Source organism: Dermacentor albipictus, chromosome 1 (assembly GCF_038994185.2).
Source record: "Dermacentor albipictus isolate Rhodes 1998 colony chromosome 1, USDA_Dalb.pri_finalv2, whole genome shotgun sequence".
NCBI classification, from domain to species: Eukaryota; Metazoa; Arthropoda; class Arachnida; order Ixodida; family Ixodidae; genus Dermacentor; species Dermacentor albipictus.
In genome coordinates, this window is record NC_091821.1 from 348,131,714 (window position 1) to 348,159,197 (window position 27,484).

At 51.4% G+C, this 27,484-nt stretch overlaps 1 protein-coding gene across 1 annotated transcript; it reads left to right on the forward strand.

Annotated features, from left to right (window-relative positions):
* LOC135921233 (growth arrest-specific protein 1-like) lies at positions 1 to 27,484 on the forward strand. The gene is made up of 2 exons (XM_065455576.1): positions 1 to 1,331; positions 25,926 to 27,484. The coding sequence occupies exons 1-2, from the start codon at positions 496 to 498 to the stop codon at positions 25,957 to 25,959; spliced, it is 870 nt and encodes a 289-aa protein (XP_065311648.1). The 5' UTR covers positions 1 to 495; the 3' UTR covers positions 25,960 to 27,484.

The following is a 27,484-nucleotide window of genomic DNA, read 5'->3' on the forward strand; positions in this document are numbered from 1 at the left end:
AGAGGGGCCGCGCCGGCGGAAAGCACCGAAATGCCGACTGCCAAGAAGCGGCTATGGAGAAAAGAACGGTCGCAGAAGCAGCGGCGCGGGGTCCCAGAGCGAGCGAGTGAACGCGGGCTGCCCCACGCACGCGAAGAAAGTGGATGAGATAGCAAAAGCGACCTGCGTGCTGCGCGGTAGAAGGGGGGTTGCAGGAGAAAGGGCGAAGTGGAAAGAGCAGTGCGGGGCACCGGGAGGGAGGGGGCGAAACAGCCGGAAAGGAGAGAGGGACACCGTTGAAGAAGGGGGGCGGGGAGCGCATCGCAGCGCGCACTTCCCTTCGCTCGCTTTCCCTTTCCAGCCTGAAGAAAACAAGTCGTCGCCTTCTCGCTCCCCGGTGCCGGCCCCTCCGGACGGAGGCCGGAGGAGCGCGAAAAAACGAAGCGGACCTCAGTCAGTAGCGAAAGATCGAGCGGACCGCGTGGAGACTCGACCTGCCTCTGCTGCCGGCTTTCTATGGAGAGCGCGCGGCGCGCTTGCTGGCTCGCTCGCCTTGGGCCAGGCCAAAACCGACATGCTGCGGCTTCCACTGCCGGTATGACTGCCTGTCACGCCGCTCTCTCGGCCCTGTTGCTGCTCGTGGCGGCGGTCGCCTGCGGCCGGTCGTCGTCCTCGGCCACGCCGGCGGACAACAACGAGGACGCGCCTCAGGTGCGTTCGTGCGAGGAAGTGCAGATGCGGTGTGCACAGCGCAAGGGCTGCGGCTCGGCGTTGCACGCCTACCTGTACCAGTGCAACGAGGTGATCCAGGCGGGCGCCTCGCAGTGTCCCGTGCCCTGTCAACGCGCGCTGGCCGCGCTCACGTCGACGGACGAAGGCCGCGGCCTCTCCGACTGCGAGTGCGGCGAGAACGCCGTGTGCCGCAAGAGCAAGCTCCGCGTCGAGGTGTGCCGCGAGGCCGTGGAGAAACTGACCGCTCCGGGGGCGCGCATCCCGTGCAGCGTGGCCTTCTGGATGTGCGAGGCCGAGCCCCAGTGCGGTACGGCGCTCGCCTACTACTACCGCTACTGCCGCGGCGCGTTCCACGGCAAGCGGTGCACGCCGAGATGCAACAACAGTCTGGCCATCCTCAACCGCCAGCCGCGATCGGACACGCTGCGTTCGTGCTATTGTGACGGCTCCGAGGAGTTTCCCTGCCAGAAGATCCGCGACAGGACAGACCAGTTGTGTTACGGCAGGCAGGAACCATCCACGACACCCAAGCCCGCTTCTGCGGGAACCGCTGTGCTTCCGGCCGGGTGGCCGCAGCTGACACTCGCAGTCACCCTGGTTCTCGTCGCTGTCGCTACGCGGTGAGTACTGACGGCTGTTCCCGACGTGTTGGACCGGTGGTAAGGGAGTTAAGCGGCGAGGAAGCCGTGTCCTAAAGGGTCCTTTATTAACAAGTCACGTACGCCAGTGTAAGTCGTTGCTACTGCACGATTGCAGTGATCTGGGATGGAGAGCTCGTTCTACTAACGGCACATGACAGCGCGCACGTAGTAACCGCTGAATGCATCAGTTCTGGCAATTATCTTTTATCAAAATCGACAGAATAAGGACGACACTTTCGGCTTTCTTTGCCTTAGGTTGCGCTTAACCTTACGCTTGGAAGTCGCCACAGAAAACCTGCTTACGAGATACAACTACGGAAGATCATACCCTACCTTTGCATATACGCGCGTATGCACTACCAACACCGCAAACGTGTACCGACAAACTATCCTTTTCAGCTAGCGATCACAAGCTCGAATATGCAGCGAACAAGAACACACCCGAAATCCTCGCGTGACGTGCTTGCTGAACCCGCGTCTTGGCCGGTGTTCGGTCGGTGTGAAACTTCCTGACAGGTTTACTGTACCACATATCACCGGAGTTTCCCTTTCATAACCTAGACGAGAAATGATCGTGCCTTGTGACGTTTTTATGTCCCGCGTGTTTCTTATTGCCTCGCAGTACACGTGTGCGCGCGACGATAAAAGTATCGAGCCTGCGAAAGAATGTGGGAAGTTTTACTGCCCTGCCCTGCGTGGCCACACGACCTGTTTCGTCGTATAAAGCCAACTATCCTCGCATCTTTGCATGGCTTTCTGCTAGAAGCATTACGCGATGCCTTGACGCAGTCCTCCTCCGTAATAATCTGAAAACATCAGTAGTTTCTATATAGCGAAAACACTAGGAGAAAATGTTTATATAATACGCAGCTGTGAAGGTTTCCGGGTCTTTATGAAGCGACATGTCTGCCACGCGCCTAACGACGTACTATATGTGCACTTACGGTCGCAACTTTTAACGGGAGGCCGGCTTGGCGGTAAATGTTTTCTGGCGAGAGACTGAATTCATGAGCACTCTCCTGTTGCGCACGAACGCTGCATAGATAGCGAAGAGTAGTTCTTTTCTTTTATGTGTACTCGTGCGGAAGTATAGGCACCGACAGCAGAGATCTACCTCCATAGCAGCGTATCGCGCACTGAATGCAGGCGTCATCACTTGTATTGTCAGCCCTCCGTTGTTATTTGCATAGCCAAGATGGCCACTTTCGCTACCGCACATGTTCTACCTGCAGTGGATAGACAAGAAGACGTTATCTGAAGAAGAACGGCAGATCGGGCAAGTTGGTGGTTTTTCACAATGTTTGAAAACGGCTCTAAAGACGTACACCGGACAACAGAATACGTGGCAAGTCAGCGCCGTGTGTGACCCATCCTCTATTCTGTTGTCCGGTTTACGTCTTTAGCGTTGTTTTTAAATATTATGGAAGACTTTAGCGTCGGTTATCTCGTGTGGTACGAAATAACGCATGGTTGATGAACACCGTGATGTAAGCGTCTTTAACACGAGCATGAACTCTCGAGCAAGAGAATATCACTCGGAGCTCAATCAATGCCTGTTATATGGCCCTATATCGGTTGCAAAGGCCCTTCGGCTGACCTTTACCTTGCAGTTTTCTGACTATATGATTTGCTCCCTACGCCGGTTGTATTGTTTCGGATTGAGGAAGTCACTGCGCGCAAACAAAAGACGTGGGTTCTGCACTTAATCTTCACACTGTGTTCACTTTCCCAACAGTGTCTCTCAGGCTTAAATATGCAGCAGTAGGAAGGAGTTCCACACGGCATCACATGCTGCAAGTGAACACCGTTACTTCGATCCACATAAGGAAAGCCTGGCTACCAGTTTGTATTCGCGTGACTATAATCATTCGGTACTGAGGCAGTAAAGATGAGTTTTAAGCCAAGTTATTACGTAACCATGCTAACGATATATTTCCGCAGAAAACTTCACCACCGTTTTCGTGCGCATGACTGGGGAGTTAGGAGAATGCACTAGCGCAGCCCCAAAATCGTCTTGGCTTCACTGCTGTGCATATGTCTTAACAAGGCTGATTGCCGTGGAAGTTTCGACAGTTTACCTTGCGCGCACTGATTGCATTAATCCATGTATGTTGAATCATTGCTTCTTTTGTAAATGCGCCTTTATTAATCCATACTGGTGCACTTGTGGGGAAAAAAAAAACATGCAGAAGCACGCGTTTCTAGCTAAGCAACGCTATGTGCCTGGATATCATGCAGTACTGCTGGTATTGCAGGATTATAACTTGTAATATCACTGCCAATGTCGTCCGCTCGAACAGGTGCATTGGCTGATCAGAATAGTCATTTCCTCTCTCTCTCTCTCTCTCTCTCTCTCTGCCATAGAAAGCATGTCAGTCCAATCTGACTGGGCATTTGCGTTTAGTGTAAATGGGATTTGGCAGTAGTGTTACTGGTCACACAATGTACCTGAGTTTGCAAACGATGCCGCTCTCTTCCAAGAACATTTACACTGCGACTACAATGTGCAGACACGTACACATGAACACATCAACGCGCGCATGCTTAAAGCTTTCGTCATGACAATCCTTCAGTCGTGAGGCGTCCACAAATACAAACTAAGTGGACTAAATTCTCGTCATCAGCGCCACAGGATGGGATTCACTTACGTGCTGGACAAGTAAAATATAAATAAATAGTTAAGGGACATTCAGGCGAACTCGATGAAGCCACGTTCGATCACGCCTATCAAGACCACGCGCCTGAGCTGTTCTATGATAGGTTTAGACCATCGGCATGTGGCTACGCTGAAACTCGCGCGTTTCGATTCTTTTGTCAACGCTGGCAGTAACCGCCACCGCGACATCCCGGCTGAGCTGCCAAACTCTTCCGCTGAACACTTTCACTAAACGAACGTCGTTATCTCAACATTTTGCGCAGCAGCGCTGGGAGCAACTACAGTCTTGGGAAATCCTTTCAGAGGCTGTCGGCAGGCTGTTCGCGACGGCGTCGTTCGACTTGATCTTTCACTTCCTCTACACCGGCGACCTTTCCTCCGTCTCATCAAGGATGACTTTCTTAAGTAAACGCATTACCTTTGCCGTTGCGTAAGCCAAGCACCGGGCCTTAGAATAAATTGCGTCCGTAAAGGCAACCCCATTACGTCGGGACTTCTACTGCGCACCCCCCCCCCCCCTGCCCTGTAAGAGGTCTTCACCTGCTGGCACGCGGTGAGACCGCGCCGACGGAAAATAAGTTCTTCCCGGGTCGGGTCGTCTTCCCCTCTGGGGCGGAAACCATTTTGGGAACTTGGCGAGTTCTCGCAGTTTTTTCGCCGATAATCGTTCCGCCTTTCCGCTTATGTTGTCCCATCTCGACCTGAGAGAAAAAAAAAATAATAAAAGGCATGAGGCGGGAGGTAGGGAGTGAGGTTGTGCTACTACTGCGTAAGATTCCAATTTCATTGGATCGATTCAGGAAATGGGAGAGCTCAAGTAAACGCGTCGGATTCCTTCGCATCGCCACGCGAACACAAAGAAGGGACCCGGAGTCATTTTTCCGCCGCAATTATCTCGGAAGAGAAACCGGATATTACCTTGATGTGCGGTGCGCTGCTCGCTTCTCACTTTGTCATTAAAGCTATTAAACTAGCGCAGATACCGTGAAGGAGCACGCAGGAAATACGAAAATAAAAGAAAAAGGCTATTTCCCCGCGTGCGACCGTGTGGGACCGCGTCGAGCAATGCCTACCACGTATTCGCATGCGTGTATTATACAGTTCAGCTAAAACCGTAAGGTAATATCCGGGTTCTTTTCTGCGATGGTTTCTTCGTTTATGCAATGAAATTAGATCTTCCGAAGGTGCACTCGATTTTCTCGGGTAGGGCGAAGCGTAAACGAAATGGCGGAATGGCTCTTGTGGGGGAGGAAATGACATAATTGAAAACGCTATAGCATACTCGCCAAGTTATCAGATTTCACAATTTGCTCCTGAGCTCGACGGCTGAACTTGAGATTAGAATAGTTCCTAACAGCCCCGGGCGTTGATTAGGTATGAACCTCGGAAATAACTTTTAATGCCTTAAGGGTCCTGGAAGCTTTTTTCAAAGCCCACCGGTGTGTCGTTGAAGGTATATAGGGCTTCAGTAATAGAACAGAGAGCGTTGTGAAGCGGGACAAAGAAATAAAAGAAAAATACTCATTTCGATGGGGGCGAAATGTAAAAACGTTCGTGTGCCTTGCATTAGGCGCACGACTGCACGTTAGATAATCACAGATGGTCAAAATTAAACCGTAGTCCCTAACTAGGAAGTGCTTCAAAATCAGATCGCGGTTTCGGCAGGTAAGACCCCAGAATTTATTTATTTTTTAACGGAAAGGAAAGAGCCACAGCACTCAGCACCGCAGGCTTTCTGCAACCCACACAACGCCGTATCTCGCACGAGCCTAGATCATCATGAGACATGACCAAGACAGTACTGCACATTTTCTAGGTAACATCTGTTACACCTGGAGTAGCACGTCGCTAGGTTAATCTTCCCAGTTATCATTAAACTTCCTCTCTGGTTTGCGTTATAGAGTACACAAGATTGTTTCAGTAACAGAACATCATGATAAAAAGTGACGATGACATGAGAAAAGGAATAGCCATAGCTCAAGCGCAGGCTCAAACCAATGGCCCAGCTGCTTCGAGCGCGATCCTATACAAACAGACTGGCGCGAGCCGTATTTTGAAATTCGACGAGCGAGAATGGCCGTACACCGACCGCAGTCTCATCTCCAGTATTATAAGTTTTGTCAAGCGAGCAGACCCCTGGTTGTTGCTGCGCCCTTTCGCACCACTGTTACGGCGAGGTAAAAAGCGCATGCACCCGCTTGCTCTACGTTTGTCATCTGTTAGCCTCCCAGCTTTGACGACGAAGATGTGAGATACAAAGGGAATATTTCAGTCGCACGTAGCCAACAGTTCCACAGTGCGCTCATATATCTCGATAATCGTAAAATTGCAGTAAACGCGCGGTAGCTCGTCCCAGACTCTGGCCGTCAAAAACAATTTGCTGCCATCTGTCGTCGTCTTCCATGTTATAGCAATGTCCAGGAAACCCTTCTCCAACCTCCTCCCGCAGAGGGTAGCGTATATAAGAAAGGCAACTGTACAACGCTCATGCATGGCGTCTGTCAAGCATACACGCCTTGTAAGCCTCTTTTTCCCTCCCCCTCTCTCTCAGTTCTTTTTTATCAAAGCTTGCTGCTCCTATCCAATCGCAGCTCCGTAAAGTCTTAACAACCAGCCGTTTCCTGGGGTGTAAAAGTGAGCGGAGTCGTGTTCCTCAAACATGGCGCGGCGTAAACCGCGAACTGCAGTCACTGTTAGCGCGATGACGCTGTTTTACGGGAATGCCGACGTAGACCGGTCCGCGTTGTGCATGTGTGTGCTATAGAACGTGCGCTAAGGTGCTGTCGTATGTCACGTACGAAACGTGCGACACGGTATGCTTCAACTCCGTGCTCGATCTCAAACAACCAGCGGATTTATGACGCTGAGCGGCAGACAAGAGCGCCGCTGCGGCATTAGTTGAACTTGTGATAGCCAAGTGATCATCTTGCCCCGGCGGGTACATTTCCTACAGCAAGCGATATATCATCACGAAGTACAGCCACAATCGATCTTGCCTCATCGTTTTCCACCTCACTGCCACTGTTTGTGCTGTTGCTATTATAGGTTTTGCTGAGCCGACGGGGCACACAAACACGAAACCCTAGTGAGAATTTTTTACTATACTTTCAGTTTCGTGATTATTATTTTCGCAAGAACACATCTGTGTTTTGTGCTTGAAACTTAGACGCCTTCACCACCGCTTAAGGCTCTTGAAACAGCGCCTCCAGTTATCAATGAAGCTCATTAAAGCCCGTGAAAAAGCAAAATAAAAGAGCAAGGGATTTGAACACATTGATTTGCGCAAGCTTTCGTCCCACACTCGTTTCTGACTTCCTGTCACAGCCGGAATTTTATACAGTGAAATTCGGCCACGATAGCTCACTGGCTCGTTCTGCTGGCGCGTACGAGATCGCGTGTTCGATCCCAAGACGCGGCGGCAGCATCCTACAGTGGCAGCGGAACTCAAAGGTGCTCGTGTATCCCGCTCTGGGGAAGTGTTGACAAACCACAGGTGGCCGAGGTTAACCCAGAGCCGCCTGCTATAGCGTATTTCACGGCCCGGCCCCGCGTTGCTCTACGGGAGCATTAAAACCGATCGATCGATCGAGGTGTACAGGAAAATCACATAGCGACAGTGATGCAGCTACGCAGTATACGTTTGATCTGCAGGGCGGCACCCTTTACGTGGTCGTTCAGAAACCAAACGGCAACCCGAAACTAACACTGGCATATACGTATAGCCTGATAGCAACGCTTTCGGACCGTTGCCTGTTGCTAGGTTGGAAATTTGCAGTGCTGCGTGGGGAATTGCAGCTGTGACCTTTTATTCTTGCATGACGCGTATAGAGATAACATGCTGGCAATATCCCATTCTCCTGACGTTTCATCCGGGGTTACCCCAATTGCGTTGCCATGAATTCTGAATGTAAGGTGGTGAGTAGACATTGTTTTTGCAGGTGTGGAAATCAACACCTGCATATGCCTTTGCAATCAACGAATGTCTTTATCGACAACAGTTTTCTATACTGTGGTTCAATATGTAAATCGAATGGTCGATTGCTTGGGAGTGCACGACTGTCGTTCAGATGTTGCTGCGATAATGACGTGAAAGCGTGCGACCTGACAGGATAATTCTGCTAGTTAGGGCACAAAACAAAGGTTGACGAAGTAGCATACGCGTACGCTAGAATAGTGTTTGCCTGAAGCTGCGCAGTCATATATGTGATAGCGAACGCAGTAAACCAAAGTTCTTGCGAAATATTTATCTGGGGAAGTGCGCGACCTGACACTACTACTATAACTTCTGTGCACAATTTGAACTTCTGCTTCATATCTTAGCTGGTCAAACTCGCTGCTCGTATTACATGTGAGTACCAAAGTTTGCTCGTAGCTCCTCTAAACTGTCATTCGTGTTATAGTCAGGTTCGCATACTGTATGCAGAATTTAGTGGTTTGTCTGAACAGCTCATCGCCAAATTCTTTTCGAGATTCCAGGCCCAAACTGCCCTTAATGTGGATGATGCTTCGTTAACTTTAGGCGCACAATGTGCCGTTATGTGCTAACATGACTTCAATATGATTTTAATATATGCGCGTGTACGTCGTCAGAAGATATAAAAAAAAAGGATTAACACAGCTTGGCCTGACTGCCGTTAGGTTAATGGCTCTCATCGAAACATTAGAGAGAGAGAGAGAGAGAGAGAGAGAGAGAGAGAGAGATGAAATAACGAAAGAATGCATTGCCAGTTGCATGCAGTATCGGTATTGCAATATTTATGCAGAGAAAACACGCAGTAAAGATATCAGGCGTCGCGCCTGGTTGAATACCGTACACTTCGGGATAGTGGGCCGAAAGATGAGAAGAAATGCAAATTTTTTTTCATACGCCAAGACTCACATTTGTGCAGCCATTACTATTCTGGCTTGGTTTGGTCGCAAGCAGTCGTGAAACCGTGGCGCCTTTCTTCAACCAGACAGCGATTGCGCAGAGACGACTCCATTTGACCCGCGTCGAGTTAAGGACGGTACGTTGGTGCTGCATATCCTCGGTACAGCTACTTGGAGACGCTGTGCGCCATGGCCCGCTCCACCAGGTGCCACGAGAAAATACGCAAAGTACTGCATGATAAAAATTAAAATGAAAAGGTACAGTTTGCCGTTTGACACCAAACGCAATCATCTTTCTTTATTCCTGTGCTGAAGCGTAAGAACAAACTGTATAGTACGGACATTAACCACTTCTTTAAACCGCACCACGTTGAATGCATATATCAGTGGTGCCCGTCGCTCCCAGAAAATCGCAGAAAAACGGCAGCAACTACAAAAAAATCGTTCGGCGACATTAAGCTAGGCACACCTCTTTGCTCTATATTCTCCCACTTCAACTCCTGAGCGGTCATTAAAATGAATGGTCTTGCGTCGGGCACGCACGCTGTTACTAATAAAGTACTTCCACGTTGAAGACTAAAATGGCTGCTCTCGCGACGCGGGACTAATCACACGGACGCAGCCGCTATGAGAAGTGCAATTTGGCCGGGGCCGCACTTTTCTTATAATTACTTCCTAGTCTCAGGGAACGCCTCGTCTCCGCTCCGTGCACGACCCAGTATACTCGGCCTTATGAGCTCGGACATGTCTCCCGGTGCGCCGACGTCATTCCGAAACTAATGAACCTTCCATCGTCCTAACAAGAAAAGCCGAGAAAAATCTCTCAAAAATGGTGGGGAAAGAAAAAAGAAACGTTTGGCTACATGTGCTGCTGGCTGCTATATTTACCACGGTCATAGGTGCGCTGTATGACCTTCTCCGGGACGGATTTGCGAGGTCCTCGATCTGACGCAACTTCTATCTTAGCCTGGGAGTCGCAGCACATTTCCACAGAATTAATGCAACGTCCTCTGGGTCGGCAACAACAGTTTAAGTGCCGCTAATGTAGTGCCCGAGCTAAGTCTTTCTTCTTTTCTTTTTTTTTCGTTGAGAAATTGAGAATCGTTATGTATAACTGTTATCTGAGCAAAGAGTAAACACATCGGCAGATCGCTTCCAACGTTATTAAACGCACAGTTAGTCGACACATACACGGCGAGCTGAGAGCTGCAGCTACGCGTATAATGTGTGCTGTCGTCGTTGCAGGACTATAACTGAATAAGTTTAATATCTGGTATATCTGCGTTATACGACTGTCACATGTAAATCTTTTAGCGGATGTCTGCACAGTTAAGCCATCCCTCGGTTTCTGCAAACCTGTTTGCCGATGTCATTGCATGACACCAAAGAGATTATAATATTACGTTAAGCTGCATTACGAAATTGCCTTTCTAGAATACCGAAAAGGTCACTTGCCGCGAGCGGAGGCTCGGTAATCCAGAAAATAAGCAACGACGACAGATGGGTAGCGACGCGGCGACGCCCCTTTGATGTTCCCGCATTTGCATCCTGTGATGTCATGGTTTTCTAGAGTCTCTTTCTGTCTAGTCAATTGTTTATCGATAAAGCAGGAACACATTGCATTCTGAATGAGCCAAAGACTCAGCTTAGAAGGTTTTGATAACTTTTTCTGCGCTAAAATGGGCCCAGATGCGACAGAATGCTTTGAAGTGTGCGAGGTCACACTGAAGTACGGAAATACTGTTTTGACGCCAAATTCAAGAAGAGAGGGAGGTGGAGGGAGTTTTGGGGGAGGAAGGGAGAGGGAGCGAACCACTTCCGCAGCTAGTGACTAAGATTTATGCGCCGAGGCAATAAAAATGTGGTTTCGGAATAGTACTCCTTCGGTCTAAGCTGATTCGGTGCTTCTATATATTGTCCATCGGTACTTGCATTAGTTGTGTGTAGTAAGGTGATTCTAGCCCTGCTCGGAGAGAAAGAGAATGAAATAGGCAAAGCCGCGTTAGTTCGCGCGTCCCATTTCTAGCGCCAGAGAACAGAATGGCGGGATAGTTAAGGAGACACGAAGCGCGCAGACGACGAGAGAGGATGAAACAGAAGGCGCGACTACTGCGCCTCCACTCGTTCGGAGATAGCTTTCACCCGGCACGGCGAAAACGAAGCGCCAGGCAAGCTCACTCTCAACGACCTCGCGCGTACACAGCACAAACACACGCAGAAAGTCAGCCCAGTCGTAAGTGCGGCGCTTTTCAAGCTCTCCGTGAGAGGGACAACAATAGGCGGCACGGACGTTTAATCTTTCTGGTGGCGCGCGACCGGCGGCGTGTCGCGGACGGCTGTCGGCCGGGCGGGCTGGCGAGCGAGCGAGCGACCTATAGTGGTCTCCGCCGAGCGGCGACTCTGTCCCTCGCTCGCGCGCTCGAAAGGCACTGTACGCACTCTGAAAGGCCGGCACACCGCTGCTTCTGCCGCGCGGAGGAGAGGAAAGGATAGCGAGATTCCCCGCCCAGCGGACAACGACGACACTGGGAAGACAAAAGCGTGCCGCTGCCCAAGAACAAAGCGGCGCGCGCGCTCTCCCGGCTCTTGCCGGGAAGGGACAGATAAGGGCCGGCCGATTGGCCGGCGGCGGACGACACTGCCAGCCGACGTCGGCCGGCGGCGAGCCTGGTTCTGGCGCCTGCAGGCGAAGCAAGCGACGGAGAAAAACGAAAGATGAAAAAAAAAACAAGGAAAACGACCGATGCTGGCCCAATAGAGACATCAACTGGTCGGACGAGGTAACCCACGCGCCGCTGCCGGCAGGCCGGCCGCCAGTAGAAGCCAAACGAGTCTGGCCGAGGCACTGTGGAGCAACGTCTGTGGAGCGCACGCGGCAGCAGCAACGTCACGAATGGAGAGGCCTCCCAGCTGATTCTGCTGATGCTGCTGCAGTGTTGCTGGCGCTTTGGCTGCGGCCTTGCGCTGCTTGATGAACGCTATAAAAGCAGAAACTGCTCGCTTGTCTTGGTGTGCGCTAAGCAGCTCCGCGAGGGAGGGGTTAAGAGCGAAAAGCTCCTTGTATATAGCGGGGAAGAAATGGCCGTCGCTAGTGGGGCGTGGTCGAAATTGCGTGTCTGGTATTGACGCCGCCGCGTGGCTTGTGGGCGGCGACCTGAGGCCTGGAAAGAACGTCCGCGGGAGAACACTGAAGTGTGCGTGCGTGCGTGTGCCAGCGTTAACTGGGAGCGGGGTGTGATCAACGGTGAAGGATTAGGGACTCATGCCGGGCACTCTTTATTTTTCTTATCTCTGTCATCATCCAGCGGTAGGTTGCGTGCTGTGGTCACGTTATATTGAAAAGACTCGTCGGGGAGAGGGTCGACGCGCGGCAGCGTATAGGCCCCATTACCGCTAGTCGGTTGACGGACATGTTGCACGTGCCAGGTACGCGCTTGCGTGGTAAATACTACCATTTCACATGTCGTTCAGTTACAGGAGCCACGTTTCGTAGCGATGCGTTTCGCATTAATTTCGCCCTTCGTCCGGATCTGTAACTTTGCGCGATACAAGAAAATATGAATGGAAGATGAAATGGATCGTTAGAATATACGAGCTGGGCATATAAAAAGCTTTACGACGGGTCTCCAGCGCTTGCAGTCAATTTTAGTGTCGGCCATAACTTAAGTTTCCTTACGGTCCATCATGTCTCCTCAACTGCGTGGAAGCACCAATAGGGGCCGCTAAGACGTCTGCCTTTCGTTATTACACTAATTATCATTATTGGTCGATGTTCCATAGTTCTCTCAAAGCCGGCCGTAAATTTGTTTCTACTAACTGCCGCTCTGTTTATGACTCGCAATAAACGTTATAAGATCAGAAACGATAGCATCCCATTGACTTTTCGCAGCGCAGAGCTCTGCGGGCAATTTCGCGGCCAGACAAGGAAGGGGTGTGCGCAGAGTTACGTCGCATTCGTGCCGTGCGTGGTGCTGCTGGTGGCGGTGGTGACAGCGGCGGCCGCCAACCTTCACAGACAGCGCCCCGCGCAGGCGCGCTCCCGTGGTGATGGATCGGCACCCGTAAACTGCACGCTTCCGCTCGGCCTGTCTCGCGGAGTTTATGTGACGTCTTCGTAAGCCCTCGCCATCTTTCTTCGCTTTCTCGCCGCTGCTACGCCGAGACAGCAAAAGACAACGCCATACTAAAGAAAGTCAACCCCACCGCCAGCTCAATGTGTGTGAGGCCCGTAATGGAGGAGAGAGACAAGCACGCTCGCTCGAAGCCTATAGCGTTTGTTTTTGCTTTCCCTCTCTCTCTCTCTCTCTCTCTCTCTCTCTCTCTCTCTCTCTCTCTTCGCGCGCTAGGTCTGTCGTTTGAACGGGGTTACAACGAGCGTTTCTTTTCCTGGTGCTCTTGTCTCTACCCGGCCATCGCGACAGCAGCAGAAGGAAAAATGTGTCTGTTGTGCGTAGCTGTTGGGGGGCCCAGCGAGGACCCGCGCTTGCTTGGAAGAGCGCTCGTAATCGGCTTTGAAGGCGCTCACCATCTCTCACCCCTCCTCTGGCTGCTGCAAGGTTCCGCGAGAGCCCGTGGTCCTAGCCTCGCCACGAATGAACGCCGCGCGGTGTCCGCCCCGGGCCCGTCTTCTGCTGGCCGTCCGCACAACCCCGTATATACAAGCGGCAGAGCCGCGGAGGGAGATTAGTGCTGGCCGGTGTAACCGGTGCGGCGGAGGCCGGGGTCGCCGCGCACCGATGGTCCGTCGCCATCGTTGCCAGATTCCCGACACCCCGATGTGGTGGGGCCATCTTTTCGCCGCGTCTGTTGTTCCTTCCTTCTTTCGACTCGACGGTTTCGGCGCAGTGCTTGGGGGATCACGGCCCAGCCGAGATTGCGGATTGCGGGCCGCTGGGCCGGGAGAAGGATGGCTCCTGTTCTTCCATACCGCTGCGCCGCGTTGTCGCTTCGTGGCGGCCGGCCAAGCGAAACGTGGACGGCACAGGAACTCTGGAGCTCCGTTGTTAATACCATGTGCGTCGCAATGTCGAGGATGCGGCTGCAGTAATCACGGAAGAGAGAAGGGGCGGTGTTGAACTATATACCTGTGCATTGGGATTTCGAGGACCTCCTAAATGATTAACAGAAAAAAAAAGAGTAGTTTGGCTGACCGCCAATGAGGAAGCAGAGTGGGGTCGAGACACAGGAGCTCTCTTCTTAATACATGTGCTTTGGAACGTGCTGGTGTAGCCATGGAATCGTCAGAAGAACGGAAGTAGAGCGGGATTGCTACAACGACTGCGGGATTTGTGAAAGGATGTTGGGAATGTGCCTGCAATCGTAATAAGTCAAGGTATAGGAAAGTGTACAGGGGAAAAACTTAGTAATTTGGGCCATAGGTAACTTCCCTGTGGTGCTATCTGTCTCTCTTAAGCGAGTTTGTAAACAAGACTCTACGCTGAGCTTATAAAATTTGTACCTAATTTTTAAAGCGGACACGTTTTCTTTTATTGCAAATATTAAACCTATGGAACTACTAAAGGCAAACCAACATTACTCGTACAACCAGCTTCATTTTAATCAGACAAAGCGGAAATCAAATTCACTCATTCGCCGTTCCACCATCGAGGCGATAATGCGTAACTATTTTATGGCTGCAGGTATATTTACCTGCTGTCAAAATCTCTGACGAAACTTACGTCAGAGCTGGCATGCAGTTGAACTAGACATGCTTCGCGGAAAAAGTATAGTTATGCTATAGAAGCTGTTTCTGAGCTGTGCATAATTTCTTGCTGTACTCTTGTGTGGTTGAAGACGAGCAAAATCTTAAATAGCATTCTCCTTCTCTGTATATCTACCTCTTCCGGTCCTTTCCCCTTTCCCGTTTCTCACACATTCACATTTCGCGCCTTTTCGCTTTGTTGTTATGACTTACTTCACTTTGGGTCTTTTGAACTGAGCAGCATTTATGGCTAGGCTTCCTGCGATCTTCGATCACTTTAAGCTCTGCGAGGGCACATGCATATCACAGCAGGGGAACGTTTGAATCGTCGATCGCCCAGCTCTTTAAATTTAGGGAAGTTGAATTACCTCAAGGGTGCCACGAGAAGGCTTAAAAACAGCACTTAGCTTTCAGGTGAACTTACTCCGATTCTGAGCTCAAGTGGCCCTGCACTTTCTCTCTCTCGCATTCACTAGTTACAGCCGTTGCATGCAGTCACACTGACTGCCAGGGCCAAACACGCGCCCAGCATGGACATACTTGTCTCGAGTGAAAGACGGCTGTTCGTGCAAAAGGGATCGCAAAGGAATCGACCCGTCAATGTTTTTCACCAACAGTGCGAGGGTCTTTTCTGATGTTCGCACAGGAAGCCAAATGATTTAATGTCATTGCGAATTAGTGCATCCGTAGATCTTATGCACGTCCTAGCGCTATACACGCGTTCAAGAAGACGTGCCGTGGCGTATATATTCTGGTAATTGCAAACCACCTCGTTTTACGTAATGTACTTCCGGGGCCCCAATAAGACGCTGTTGATTCCGCATTACGGACTCGCATAAGTTATGCCGCCGCCACCGCCATGAATCAAACGCGCGTCTTCATATATACTCAGCAGAAGCAGAGGGCCGTGGCCGTTGTGCGCCATGATCGAGTTCAGGTGCCAGCACGCAGCTTCGCGTCTAAACCTGCGCAACGTCCAAACACCCACGACGCGTCCAGGCGGGGTGGCCACTGGCTTGTCTCCGCGATACGTCGACGAGAAAGATGAGCGGTCATTACGGTAATAACGGGCCCGGCGCAGCGTCCCCCACCCCACCCCGCGGTGGGGGACCTTTATCAGCTCAAACGCTCACGGCAGCGTGCTCCCGTGCTGCGGGCCAGGCAGAGTCCCTCGAAGCCACACACATGGGTCTTATCGTGAGCCACGCAGGTCTCGAGCCCCCGGTTCCCAGCAGCCAGTTTGGAGCGCATGCGCACCGCTTCCTCGTGGCGGCCGTCATTTGCGGCCCAGCGCCAAAAAAGTAACGTGCAGCTGCAGCGAGAGCGTTAGGGCGGGAACAGGCACCGTCCCTGTCCTCATCAAAGAATAGAGTCTGCCTAGTCCGTTCAGATAGCATCGAGAGCTTCGCCGCCAGGATGTCTATAGGACATGTATACAACAGTGGATAACTCGAGCCCATTGGTTGGGCCGTAACCCGGCAGGCGCATCTGGAAGGTTGGCGAAGAAATGCGTGTGGCGGTATTGTGAGGACCTTCCTCTCGCAAGACGCCGCGACAGCGCTCAGCTGTGGTGCATGTAAGTGCACCACGGGCCACGGAAGTACGTGGGAAAGGGACCAGATGTCTGAGGAACCTGCGCGCGTGGCCACCCAGCGTGAAACGAGACCGCGGCAGCGGAGCGGGGACACCCGCTATCTCCCCCTCGCCGCTGCACTGTGCTTGCCGCGTGCCCACGCAAGTCGGTGAACGGGAATGTGCGCGCTAGCGCGCACCGATGGAGTGCGGTGAGGGAGGAAACGCAGGCGTGAGAGGCGCATAGCCAGTGCGTTATGACGTAGCCACCCCCCCCCCCCCGTCCACACCCCTCCATCTTCCTTCCCCCAGCACGTACGTACTCACGCACGCACGGGCGTACGGCCGGGTGCACGTGGTCCAGGGGACCTACCGCGGTGGTGGTGGTGCGTTTTGCCCGATGAAAGAGAGAGAGAGAGGAACTCACGCGCGAGGACAACCTGCTCAGCCTCTGTGATCCATTTCGCGCTCTGCTATTTGTGACGCAGCTGGCGGCTTCTTGGGAACACTCCTGAGATCGCGGTGGTTGGTGAGCGACTAAACCGGGGAAGACCCCGAAAAAGATAATAATTTCGGGGAAAGGCGGTAGCGTTCCCAGGTATTACGAGACCTACGCTGGACTGCGTTTTTTTAGCAGTTCGTTGACCCTATTTAGGCGTAAAATTTAAGATCTGTTAGTTGTAAATGTCGGCAATTACGGAATACACAATTCTGCGTGCATTATAGAGTGACACCGCTTTTCTGGAAATTTGTTTGCAGGCCCTGTCGGTCTGCAAGCCTTTTGGGGTTGCCTGCATCAAACAATCTACACTGCTCTCTTAGAGATAACCTTTAAAGTTTTAGTATAAGTTGACAAATCAGCAGCTGTGGCATGCGCGTCTAATGCTGAAAGACAGAAAAAAGTGCACGCAGAATATAAATGGCGACGTAACCGTACGTATGCGTTCCGTTACTTAACACGGAAAATGTCTAGATTTATAATTTATCCCTGTGCAAGCTTCTTTGCCAAGCCACGTTTATCGCATTGTCATTATTATAACATAGAAAGTCGTATGAGTCAAATCTAGCCATTTCCCTTCCGCCTTGTTTATGGGTCGCCATCTGCGGTGCTTCAACTCTGGAGCCATCGAGTGGCTGCTACAAATCTAGTCGGTGCATCGCAAACACGAATGTATGTGCACTTGGGAAGCAGCCGACCTGACGTTCCACATACACCGACGTCTGAAGTAGCGTTCGAGCAAAAATAAGGGGGGGGGGGGGGGGATATATCAAAGACATACCGCGGTCTTTCGTGTGTGAGTGTTATAGTCACAGGGACGACGGCAAATATATAGCCGGCGCTGCAGCGTAGGCCTATGGAGATAGAACTTTTGAAGCATCTCTGTTGAACAAGTGTGGCAGGGGACACGGTTCTTCCATTTCCGGCACAATGATGCAAGACAGAAAAGCAAAAAAAAAGGGAGACGAGGTAGTTGCAAACTGTACGAGAAATCCCGGCGCGCATATTTCTTGCTTCCGTCTCTCGTCTTGAGAAGGGAGGAATCTCGACAAGTTGCGTTGTGCAGGGTCGGGAGAGGAAAGGCGTAGAAGCAGAAAGGCAGAAGTAAGGGGCTTGCAGTGAAAGGCCTTCAGTAGAAAGCAGCCTTCCACTCGGTCGATTCTTACACGGCTTCGAATGCAGCTGCGCCTTTACAATAGCTCTTGTGTCTTGATATTTCTTCTTTCTTCCGTGGCGAAAAAGAAAGGAAGAACGAAAGAAATAAAGAAAGGTACCAAGTAAAGTGGGTTTCGCGTACTCCACAGACACATAAAAAGAAAAAAAAAAGAGGCTGTGCATAGGCGAAATAAGTATTCTGACTGCATTCAAAAGCATACAAGAGTCAAATGGATAAAGGTAATAGAACAAAGAAAAGGTGACATTTGGCCACTCGGTTTCCGAAACGCGGCGCCTTGCCGGTAGCTGGGATAGGGAGAGAGCGGGCCTCGGTTACGGCACTCCCGACATCTGACTCTCGCATCAGATTCACTTTATTGACAAAAGAGACGGCGGTCCTCTACGCAGGCACGCAGAGTTCACGACCCTGCGGCCAACGAGTTAGGTGTCCTTCCAATTCACAGCACGAAGGCTGCAAGAAGAGAGCCTGGGCCTACTCACCATCTGAAGAAGGCTCGGCATCGCGATGCTTTCTCCGGATCGTAAGGATATTCGTTCAATCGGATTGACTCGACCCTCCCAGCGCCTCCCCCCCCCCCCCCAGACACACCTCCTCCTCTTGAGCGGAGAAGGCTTCTCTGCTAAACACACAAACATATAGACACACGCGCGCCCCACACGTACGCACAGAGAGGAGGAGAGATCGAGGGAGCCTTGACAAACTGGCGGCTCCTTTCCCGAGGGTGTCACAGCCCTTCCCAAATCCTTTTCTCCTGCCAGTGTTTTCCCATTACGCACGCGCGCGCGGTGCTTTCTTTAGACGTTTGTGAAACTTTAATTTCGTTGTCGCTCTTGCTGCTCGTTTTCTTGAGATCGCGGTGCCTGGCGGTTGTGCGGCAAGAAACTTCTTTTGACTTTTCGTTCGGTATATAAAGCGCGCTGTTGCCGCCGCCGAGCGAGGAACTTGAAGACTCTTTCGCTTCCGATCCCCGCCGCAGCTGTTGCGTAAAACGGCACGGTGCGCGCTGCCTCCAAAGTAAGCAGCGAACCAAGGGCCCGGTGATTCGCTTTTCTCCCTTTTTCTCCGCTGCAGGGAGCGTTGCTGGTTCCGCGTAGCGTAGACCGCCCTGCGCTCGAGCTTGAGCACGGGAGGGCCCCCGAGGGCAACGTGGAGACGGGCCCGGGAGCAGAAAAACAGAGAGGTATTTGAAGAGAGGGCCTGAGATCGTCGCCGGGGCCGCGAGACTTCAACGAACGAACGCGAAGTGATGCAGCGACGAACGTGGCGGAGCGCGGTGGCCGAAGCCGCGGCGTGAAGAGACCTCGTCTTCTCCTTCCGCCCGCTGCTGCTTTTCCTCCGAAACGTTCCAAAACCGGCTTCGGGCCATTTTCTGCCAACATCTCTCTCCCGCCAACGCTAGTGCCCTCTTCTAGAGTTTCTTTTCTTCTCCGAAGCAGACGGCGAAGTTCGTGTGCGTGTGTGAAGGGAGGGTGAAACGGTGTACGAGATTCTCACTCCCTCGAGTTTTGAAGCCGCTGACGCGGAATGGAAAGAAGAGGATCCGCAAGCAGAGCCCTGATTACGTCTTTACTTTCCTTTGACCTGACCGTTCTTTGCTTTCTTTTCTCGTATCCTCTCTGAATCCTGAGGGACAGCGAGAGAATGAAAAGAAAAACACGCGCCTGTGTATGTTGTGAGTAAGAAAAGCAGGGGGGGAATAGAAACAAGAAAAAGAACAACACTCGACTGGAGTGGCAAGCCCGAGGTACGTACCGCCATATAAATTAAAGAAGAAAAAGAAGTTGAGAATGAACCGTACGCCTCCTGGCACCGTATATACGTGGATAATGAAAGCCGGCAGAATACGAGTCGGGCGGGGAAGGGGGAGGGTGGAGACGTTAAAAGAGCACGGAGAGATGTGCGCTCTCGCCTTGCTTATGAAGCCTGCTGCGGCGAAGAGACGGGGCGAGGCAATTTGCCTTGGCGCCTCCGGGTGACGCGGCGTGAGCGCCGAGGCAGGTTTTGACTTCCATCTACGGGGCTAGGCGACCGTGGCCGCATGCAGGGGGAGATTTCAAGGAGGGGAAGCGGCAAGGGGTGTTCCAGGAATCGAGAGATGGTCTTGCATGGGAGCCCCGGTACGCTGCGGTCACGTGACGACCGAGTCACGCTGCTGGCGCGTTGAAATTTCCAAGGCGTCCGGAGTAACTGATGGGATCCTGGACTGACCGTCTAATTGCCGCACAAAAGGGTCGGCAGGCGATTAGGCGACGCGAGAGCCCCCCGGTGGGTGCGCGCCACAACCAACGTTGTGGAGCGGTGGGCGTTGGAGCGACGGTGTGGGCGTTTCGTGCAGGCGCGTCTACACAGCGTTGAAGCAAATGACTAACCGCTGACCATTCAGCATTCATTTTACCTGCCCTTCGCATACACCAGAAAGGCCCCGTTTCTTTTTCTGTGTATGTGTCCTGCTTTCTTTCTTTCCTTTAAAGGGCCCCTCACCAGGTCTGGCCATTTTGAGCTGACAAGCGCAGAGCATGTGTGTGTGAAGTGATTTTAGGAAAGGAAACGGAAGAGATAAGTGCAGCGCCGTAACTGTCTTTCACAGGAGGATACCTCAACAGCACTGCACGGGGAAGGGGGAATGGGAAGAAAAAGATGGAGAGAAAGACAGGACGAACGTGGCAATGCAATGCGCGATAACGATCCTGTCTGCAAAGTATTGCATCGCTACGTGCCGCGGAAAGATCTGAAATTTCAAACCGAACGCCGTTTTCCCTTCTGCCTGCTGCCGCCGCGCTCCAAGCCAGAGGATGACGTACATGTGCTAGCGCGCCTACGTAAGCGTGTTTGTACGGTGACATTGCTCGTGGTGACATGTGACTTCGAGAATTATTCAAGGAAACATCTGTTATTTGTGTAATATAATGCTTCAGTAGACGAATTAAAGCTTAGAATAATAATAAAACACACAAACCGAATGTCTGCGTGTTTTTGTTTTAATTCGCACCGCAGGAAGAGAGGTGTACTTCCGTTTCGTCTGCTTGTTCCCTGACTGTGCACTCGCGCGCGCAGACACCGAAACTATGTCACTTTCTACCGTGTTTCATCAACGCGTGATCATGCTCAGTGATCCGCTTGTGTCTGCCTCAGTATTCGTGTAGCCCTCGTGTAGTATTCGTGTATTCGTGTAGTATTCGCAGCGCGCGCCAAATCGCGTGCTGCGCGAAGCGAGACAATATAGAGTTTTAGGTTAGGGGACGCAAGCGGCTTGTGTACGCATACGCAGTACCGTGGCCCCTAGTTCTTGCGTAGGTCTGCGCATGCGCAGGACCGTCGCCCCTAGTCGCGTACGCAAGCCGCTTGCGTCCGCTAATCTAAAGCTCTCTAATCACAACAGCTCGCGCGCGACGCCGTCAGCGGAAGTGCGCCGCGCCGTAAAAAAAACAAGTAGAAAAGAATGAAGGCGGGGCCCGTGACGTATGCGTTGCGCGATCTTCGAGGTCCGGTGTGGGTGAACGCAGGGAAGGAATTTCGCTTGCGGAGGCTAGATGGGGCAAGTGGAGAGAGGGCTTGGCAGTGGAGCTCGCCTTCTGAAATCATGGTTTCGCGGCGCTGAAATATTTCTATCTCGGCTATTAATGAGCCGATTTGAAGATTTTTTTTTGCGACAAAACGCTCCCTAGAGGACGCGTAACGACTTCCAGAGTATGACCAAAATTTGCTACGGGGCCTAGTGAGGGGCCCTTTAACGAATGGAGATATCACTTAGCATAAGTCGGCCTCTAGCAAAAAGCAGAAAAAAAGAACTGCACCGTTTGCAAACGGCAACACTGTCTACCTGCGGCAATGGCTTTACACGCATTCTCTCTATGTCTCTCCACACATTAATTAAAGGAACAGTGAAACTGTTACGCGGCGCAAATGTATCAGTCAGTGTGTGCACACATTTGCGTGTTTTCTTTTTCTCTTGGTTCAACACCTCTGTCACTGGCATATGCAAATTTTGCCGCTGCTTATGCGAAGCCAACACGGCATCTCATTCTGCACAGCTTTCGACTCTGTCCGACACCTTGATATTGAAGCTGTACAAACGGACAGTCTCGAGCACACCGATTACCTAGTCGCGTTAGCCCACTTCGGGGTTGCTAGTGGCCTTGTGCGCGGGATTTAGTGATTGCATACCTGCCCTCCCTATTTCCCCACTCGCTACCTTCGGTCCTTCTTTTTCTCAATAAACAAAGTTATTCATTCATTTATCTTTCGACGCTGTAATAGTTCGCTCGTATCCGTTTTCCCCATAGCAAACTGAAACATAGTCTCCTCAGCTGCACTGTCTTTGTCTTGCTTTATTTGCTCTGGCTTCATATAGCGCGAAACAAAATTTCATGCACCGATCAAGCGGCCGCGCTGATACCGTATCGCGCGATTCGCTTCAAGAAAAAATGCGCTCTGAAGCATCAGTGGGCATATATCCGACAGACATTCCACCATATTTAAAGCGCGGACAATTCCTCATTCTAACCGCTCTTCTCTCGCTATGTCACCCTCCCCTCACATGCAAAACTTTCTCGAAAAGACAGCACGCTTTGGTGGGATGCACAGACCAAATCACTCTTGTCTCCTCATTTCGTCAATTATATTTAGGGCACACTGGGGCATCCGCAATGCAGATACTGCGGCGGTTATACCGATAACTCCCATATCTGCCGGATTTCCCACACTCCCAAACGTACCTCGGAGCCTCCCCGTCAAAAACACTCCGCCGCCTTCGCCCCACTTCGCATTGGAGCTGGCTAAATTGATGTCCTGCCCTCCCTGTAATATTTCAGGAAACCCTAGCTACGCATATCAAGGCCGTCTCGGAGCCATAATGCACTGGACTATGTGATAAATAAAGGTGTTTACTCTATCTCTTACTCTCATAATCCGGGGAGTGCTCTGTTCGACCTGTGTCACCGAACTATTTCCGCTACAAAATTGGCAAGGCATGTTTAAGCCCACTTCCTCGCTTCCCCATAACATTGCAGTTTTTCAGTACAAGTCCTATAGTCCGCCGTTGCACCCACTTCAGTCTTGTGAGATATATAGACACAGACGTCCGTGCGATTTCTCCGAGTTTGTTTCCGCTTCTCCCTTTCTACTTGTTTTGTTACTCTTCGCAACTCGCGCCTCAGAGTGGCCGCTTGTAACCGAAGTCATCGAAGGCGAGAGAAAGCAGCTCCGAACTTCGGTGAACGCTATATAGTTTCGGCAGGTCCTGTCTTCTTCAGCACACGTATTTATAGACGTGGGTCCCTCTTTGCCGCCCACGTTCGTTTGGGCACACTTCCGAGGAGAAATGGGAAAATTGACTTTCTCCGGAAAACAACGCTAAGGACGGGCGAGAGACAGCGAAGAAATTGGGGTAGGTGGGGGAACGGAAGCGAGCGGCGGAGCACGGTCGGGGGGAGTTGCAGGGGAGTGGCCGCGGCACGAAATTGGACGCCGCGCATCGCTCGATAACACTCGCTCAAGCGCGTCTGGCGCCAAGCGCGGACGTGGAAACAAGGTCCTCGAAGAGCAGCGACAGCACCACAGCGTCTGTTGAGAGACGAAGTGGTGGCCTACACGGCGGAAACAGAAGAGTGAGAGATGAAACAAAAGAAAGAAAGAATGAAAAAATAGAAGAAGCGCCACACTCTGCCCGCGAGGCCCTGCCCCCCGTCTAACTGGCTGTTCTCTCGAACGGCAACAAGCGACGGGCAAACAAGGCAAACAGACCTAGGGTCGTGTGTGTGTGTGTGTGTGTGTGTGTGTGTGTGTGTATATATATATATATATATATATATATATATATATATATATATATATATATATATATATATATACACGCTCGCAACTTCGCGGAACAACGCTCGCGCGTCTGCCGCTCTAGGGCTAGCTACTGTGTGGCCGCGGTAAGGAGACAGTTGTAGATGACCCGAACGGAGGGGCACGCCGAAGAACGCCCGTCAGCACGCCGCTTCTTTTTCTTTCTTTCGCCTTTTAGGAGGACGCAAAAATGACTCAGGCTCTGCAGGCGGCCGGAGGCGATGCGGTGCGATGACTTTGTTTAGCGCTTGGAAAAGCGTGATGAAGCCTCGAGCTATAGGAGGCTGACTATATACCCCCGGCGCGCCGCATCGGCGCATCGCCGCTGCAGTTTTCCTTCTTTGCCCGTGGCAGCCGGAGTTTTCGGAGCCGAGCCATAAGCTCGACGAGATCTGGCCCCGCGGCGCATATATGGCAGAGGTGAGCACCTAAGGCTCCTCTTTCCGTCGGAGCGTGGCCTCAGTCAACGCATTCTCTCGTCACCGAAGCGCTGCGGGACGGAGCCTGTGCGGCCGCGTTCTATATTGGGCGCACGTAGAAGCCGGCGAGCTGCAGGGAGGGACCGACGCATATACGTAACGCGGCCTCCGAGCGGCCTGCAAATTTGCGCGGCAAGCGCGGGTGCTGCAGAGCGCGAAAAAGGGTTGCCGCATCGCTGACTCTCCCGAGATCGCGCGCCTTTGCTACTGCGGTCCCGGGACATCCGGTAACGCCGAGGGGAGGCGGCGACCGACTTTCAACGCGTAGCAAGAAGCACGACACCACCCGGGAGCTCTCGCAATCTTCTTCGCTTTTGTTATTTGCATCCAAATGTTCTGCCCTTACCATGACTGTGCTAACTTGGCGCTCGAAAGTAAAGCACTGCTGAGCACACACTTGAAAGGCAACGCTGTTCTGACTTGGCAAATGTGCGCTCGGTGACACACTATGACGACAACTATACAGCTGTGTAGCAAAATTCGGTGGTGATTTAGCTTGAATGCGAGAGAAATTTGTTAGCACTACGTTGCAACTCTTTGAGGTCCCACAGATCCATGATTTAAATCGCGTTAACGTGTTGTTTAGAAGCTCACTCGACACACGTCCCGTCTCTTGGAGGAGCGAAGTGCAACTAATGGTGTTTGGAGCAGATCACCGTCAGCCCCCCCCTCCCCCCCCCACACTTCTAAGATTACACATCCCCTCTCTAGCTCTGCAATGTGACCGGCTTCCCACACTTCATACACATAATTTATTTTTTTTTTCATTTTGACACTTCTAACGAAAGCATAAAAACAGGCTCTATCGTAGCGTTTTACACTTGGGATGTAGCCGAAAGCTTTACGCGTTCATTAAAGCGCGCCTGAATGCATAGCAGCTGCGTAGTTGTTTCTCACCATTTCATTCATGTGGTAACGTTACGAAGCCATCACTTTAGGAGATCCAGGGAATTAACACGGGAAAGGTGGGGATGTTAAAACATCGCATATATGCTAAATGAAACGTTCGGGGAACGTATCGTTAAGTCGCACTGTCCTCGTGCGAGTAGCCACATAAAGAGATACAATTGTGACGCCTATACGGTATTGCAGAGTCGACATTATATCGGAAGTGAAACGTGTGACGCATGTGAATTCATTTCTCCCAGATTGTATGCGGAGCAAATGAATATGTACAAAACAACGCCACTACTTATGCAAAAGTATACACTCAGATTCAGATTGAGGCCTCCAATAGGCTTTGCCTACAGATACGACATGTGTTCAATTACTTCTTTTTCCATATGAAAATAAATAATTCCAACTCCAAAATTCAAAGAAAAGGAAACATTCTACCCTGAGATTGGCTGCAGAATCGCAAGTTTAGCCGAGAAATCAATGAAGGCAGTTATATATACACCTGGAACAAAGAGATTCCTCGGCGAGAGACGTAGAGAGATATTATTTTTAATGAACACTTGAGACATTCAGTTGTCTATCCATGTCGCGTGCTACTTACGCTGGTATGGACGACATATGAAATGTCGCCAACATGCACGAACTCACGCCTTGCTCAAGTCGGCTGAACTGCTGGGCAAGGCCACGAGTCCGAAAGAAGGCTAAGAAAATACATTAATGTTTCGCGTGCGGTGAGCAGGATTTATTTGGTCTTTTGTCGAACTGGAAACAACGAGGACATCTGTGTATATTTCGCACGAGACACAATACTCAAAGGAACGCGGACGAACGCAGCCTTAATGCTGCGGTTACTCAGTGGTCTCAAAAGTTTTTCATTCCTTGTCGTTACAGGTGCAGCCCGTGCGGTGTCTCTGACGTCACGTGACCGGCCGTGGAGAGTACCGCGTGGAAAGTAGCCGGAAGAAGTGGTGACGCTCCGACACAGACGTCGCGCGGTTCCCTCACGCGCGAACACGGTATGCGCGCCACAGCGGATCCCTTCAGCAGGGAGCTGAAACTTTGCCAATACAAACTGCACCGCGCAGCTGGAGGAAGGAAGCAGCGCCTTCTGGACATTCTCCATGCGTGTCTACCGCCGGAGTGCGCCATGCTTGGACCTGTGTTTGGGGGGTGGGAAAACGCGAGTGCGTGTGTGGTCCACCGCCGCGTGTGGGTGGGACGACGGCGTTAACAGCGTCGCACGAACCGTCGTCCGAAGGTGCAGAACCGCGGCGGGGCGGCCGTGTATACACCGCGCACAGAATTCCCCGGTGAGATCGAGAAAACGGCATTCCTAAGGAAAACTATCCAGAAACACCGCGCGAAAGAAATCGCGCGTCGATCGCGCCATCTGTAAGACAGTGTAAGCCTATATGTAGGAAAATTTTGTGGCGGATCACGCGCTGTATAGACCGCTGACTCGGGGGGCCAGTGCTCCCTTACTTAGTGGAGCAGTGCTCGAAGTTGCGCGACAGTCGAGTTAATACCCTGGCTTGTTGCGAAAACGTGCTTTATGAGGAATCGGTCTCTCTGGCGCCGTATATATTGTGTATGCAGCCACGGACAAAGCCATACACGGAGCGTGCTTCACAGTCGCGGCTGTGATTGAGCTCGCCCTAATTGGGACGTGGCGGCACGCGCTTGTGTGCTTGTACGCGCAACGGAAGCGCGTGCAGACGCACGAAAACGTCCAGTTTTCGTTATGTTACCGCATCTGCGCAGTTTGAACGCAGCTGTGCGTTCCGTTTGGTTTTGCGCGGGGTTGTATGCACAACCTACTCCCAGTTGTCATTTCAATCTAGCTTCTTAATTTATCGCGCTTATTATTTTTTTAACCCAACACATCCAACGCTCCTGCTGCGTTCTTTCTCAACACATATAAAGGACGAAACAGGGAGTCGGGTTAGATAACGGTAGGCTATGTAGACGTAAACTGAGTGTACATCGAAAGTAGCTTAGGCCTCGTTTGTAAGCGAGCCAACAAGAATGAAATTTGTCTGAGTCAAAGTGAGGCACACATTATATCGACGTTGTGAATTTATTGTCTTAGAATATATATTAGAAATTCGCTCAGGGAAGCAACCTACAGCTTGCGCAACAATGGCAGCATTGCCGTCTATTTGTGTAAATAATAAAGGTATCTTCATAGTATAGTTGGTATAGTCATCAAGATAGGCAATGTATCTCTATGGCATAACAGAAGCAGGCATGCGGGCAGACTCTTTACGAGCGCGCGAGAAATGCACTGCACAAATCGTGACGCGTATTTGGATGTATATAAACTGACACCATGTATGCCAGTAAAGTTAGAGGTACCTTCGCTGCGAAGCGAAATTGTTGGGCTGTCAAGTGTTCAAATAAATAAAGGTAGCGGACTCTTGCGAGTCCTGACCTTTTCTTTTTTTTTTAAA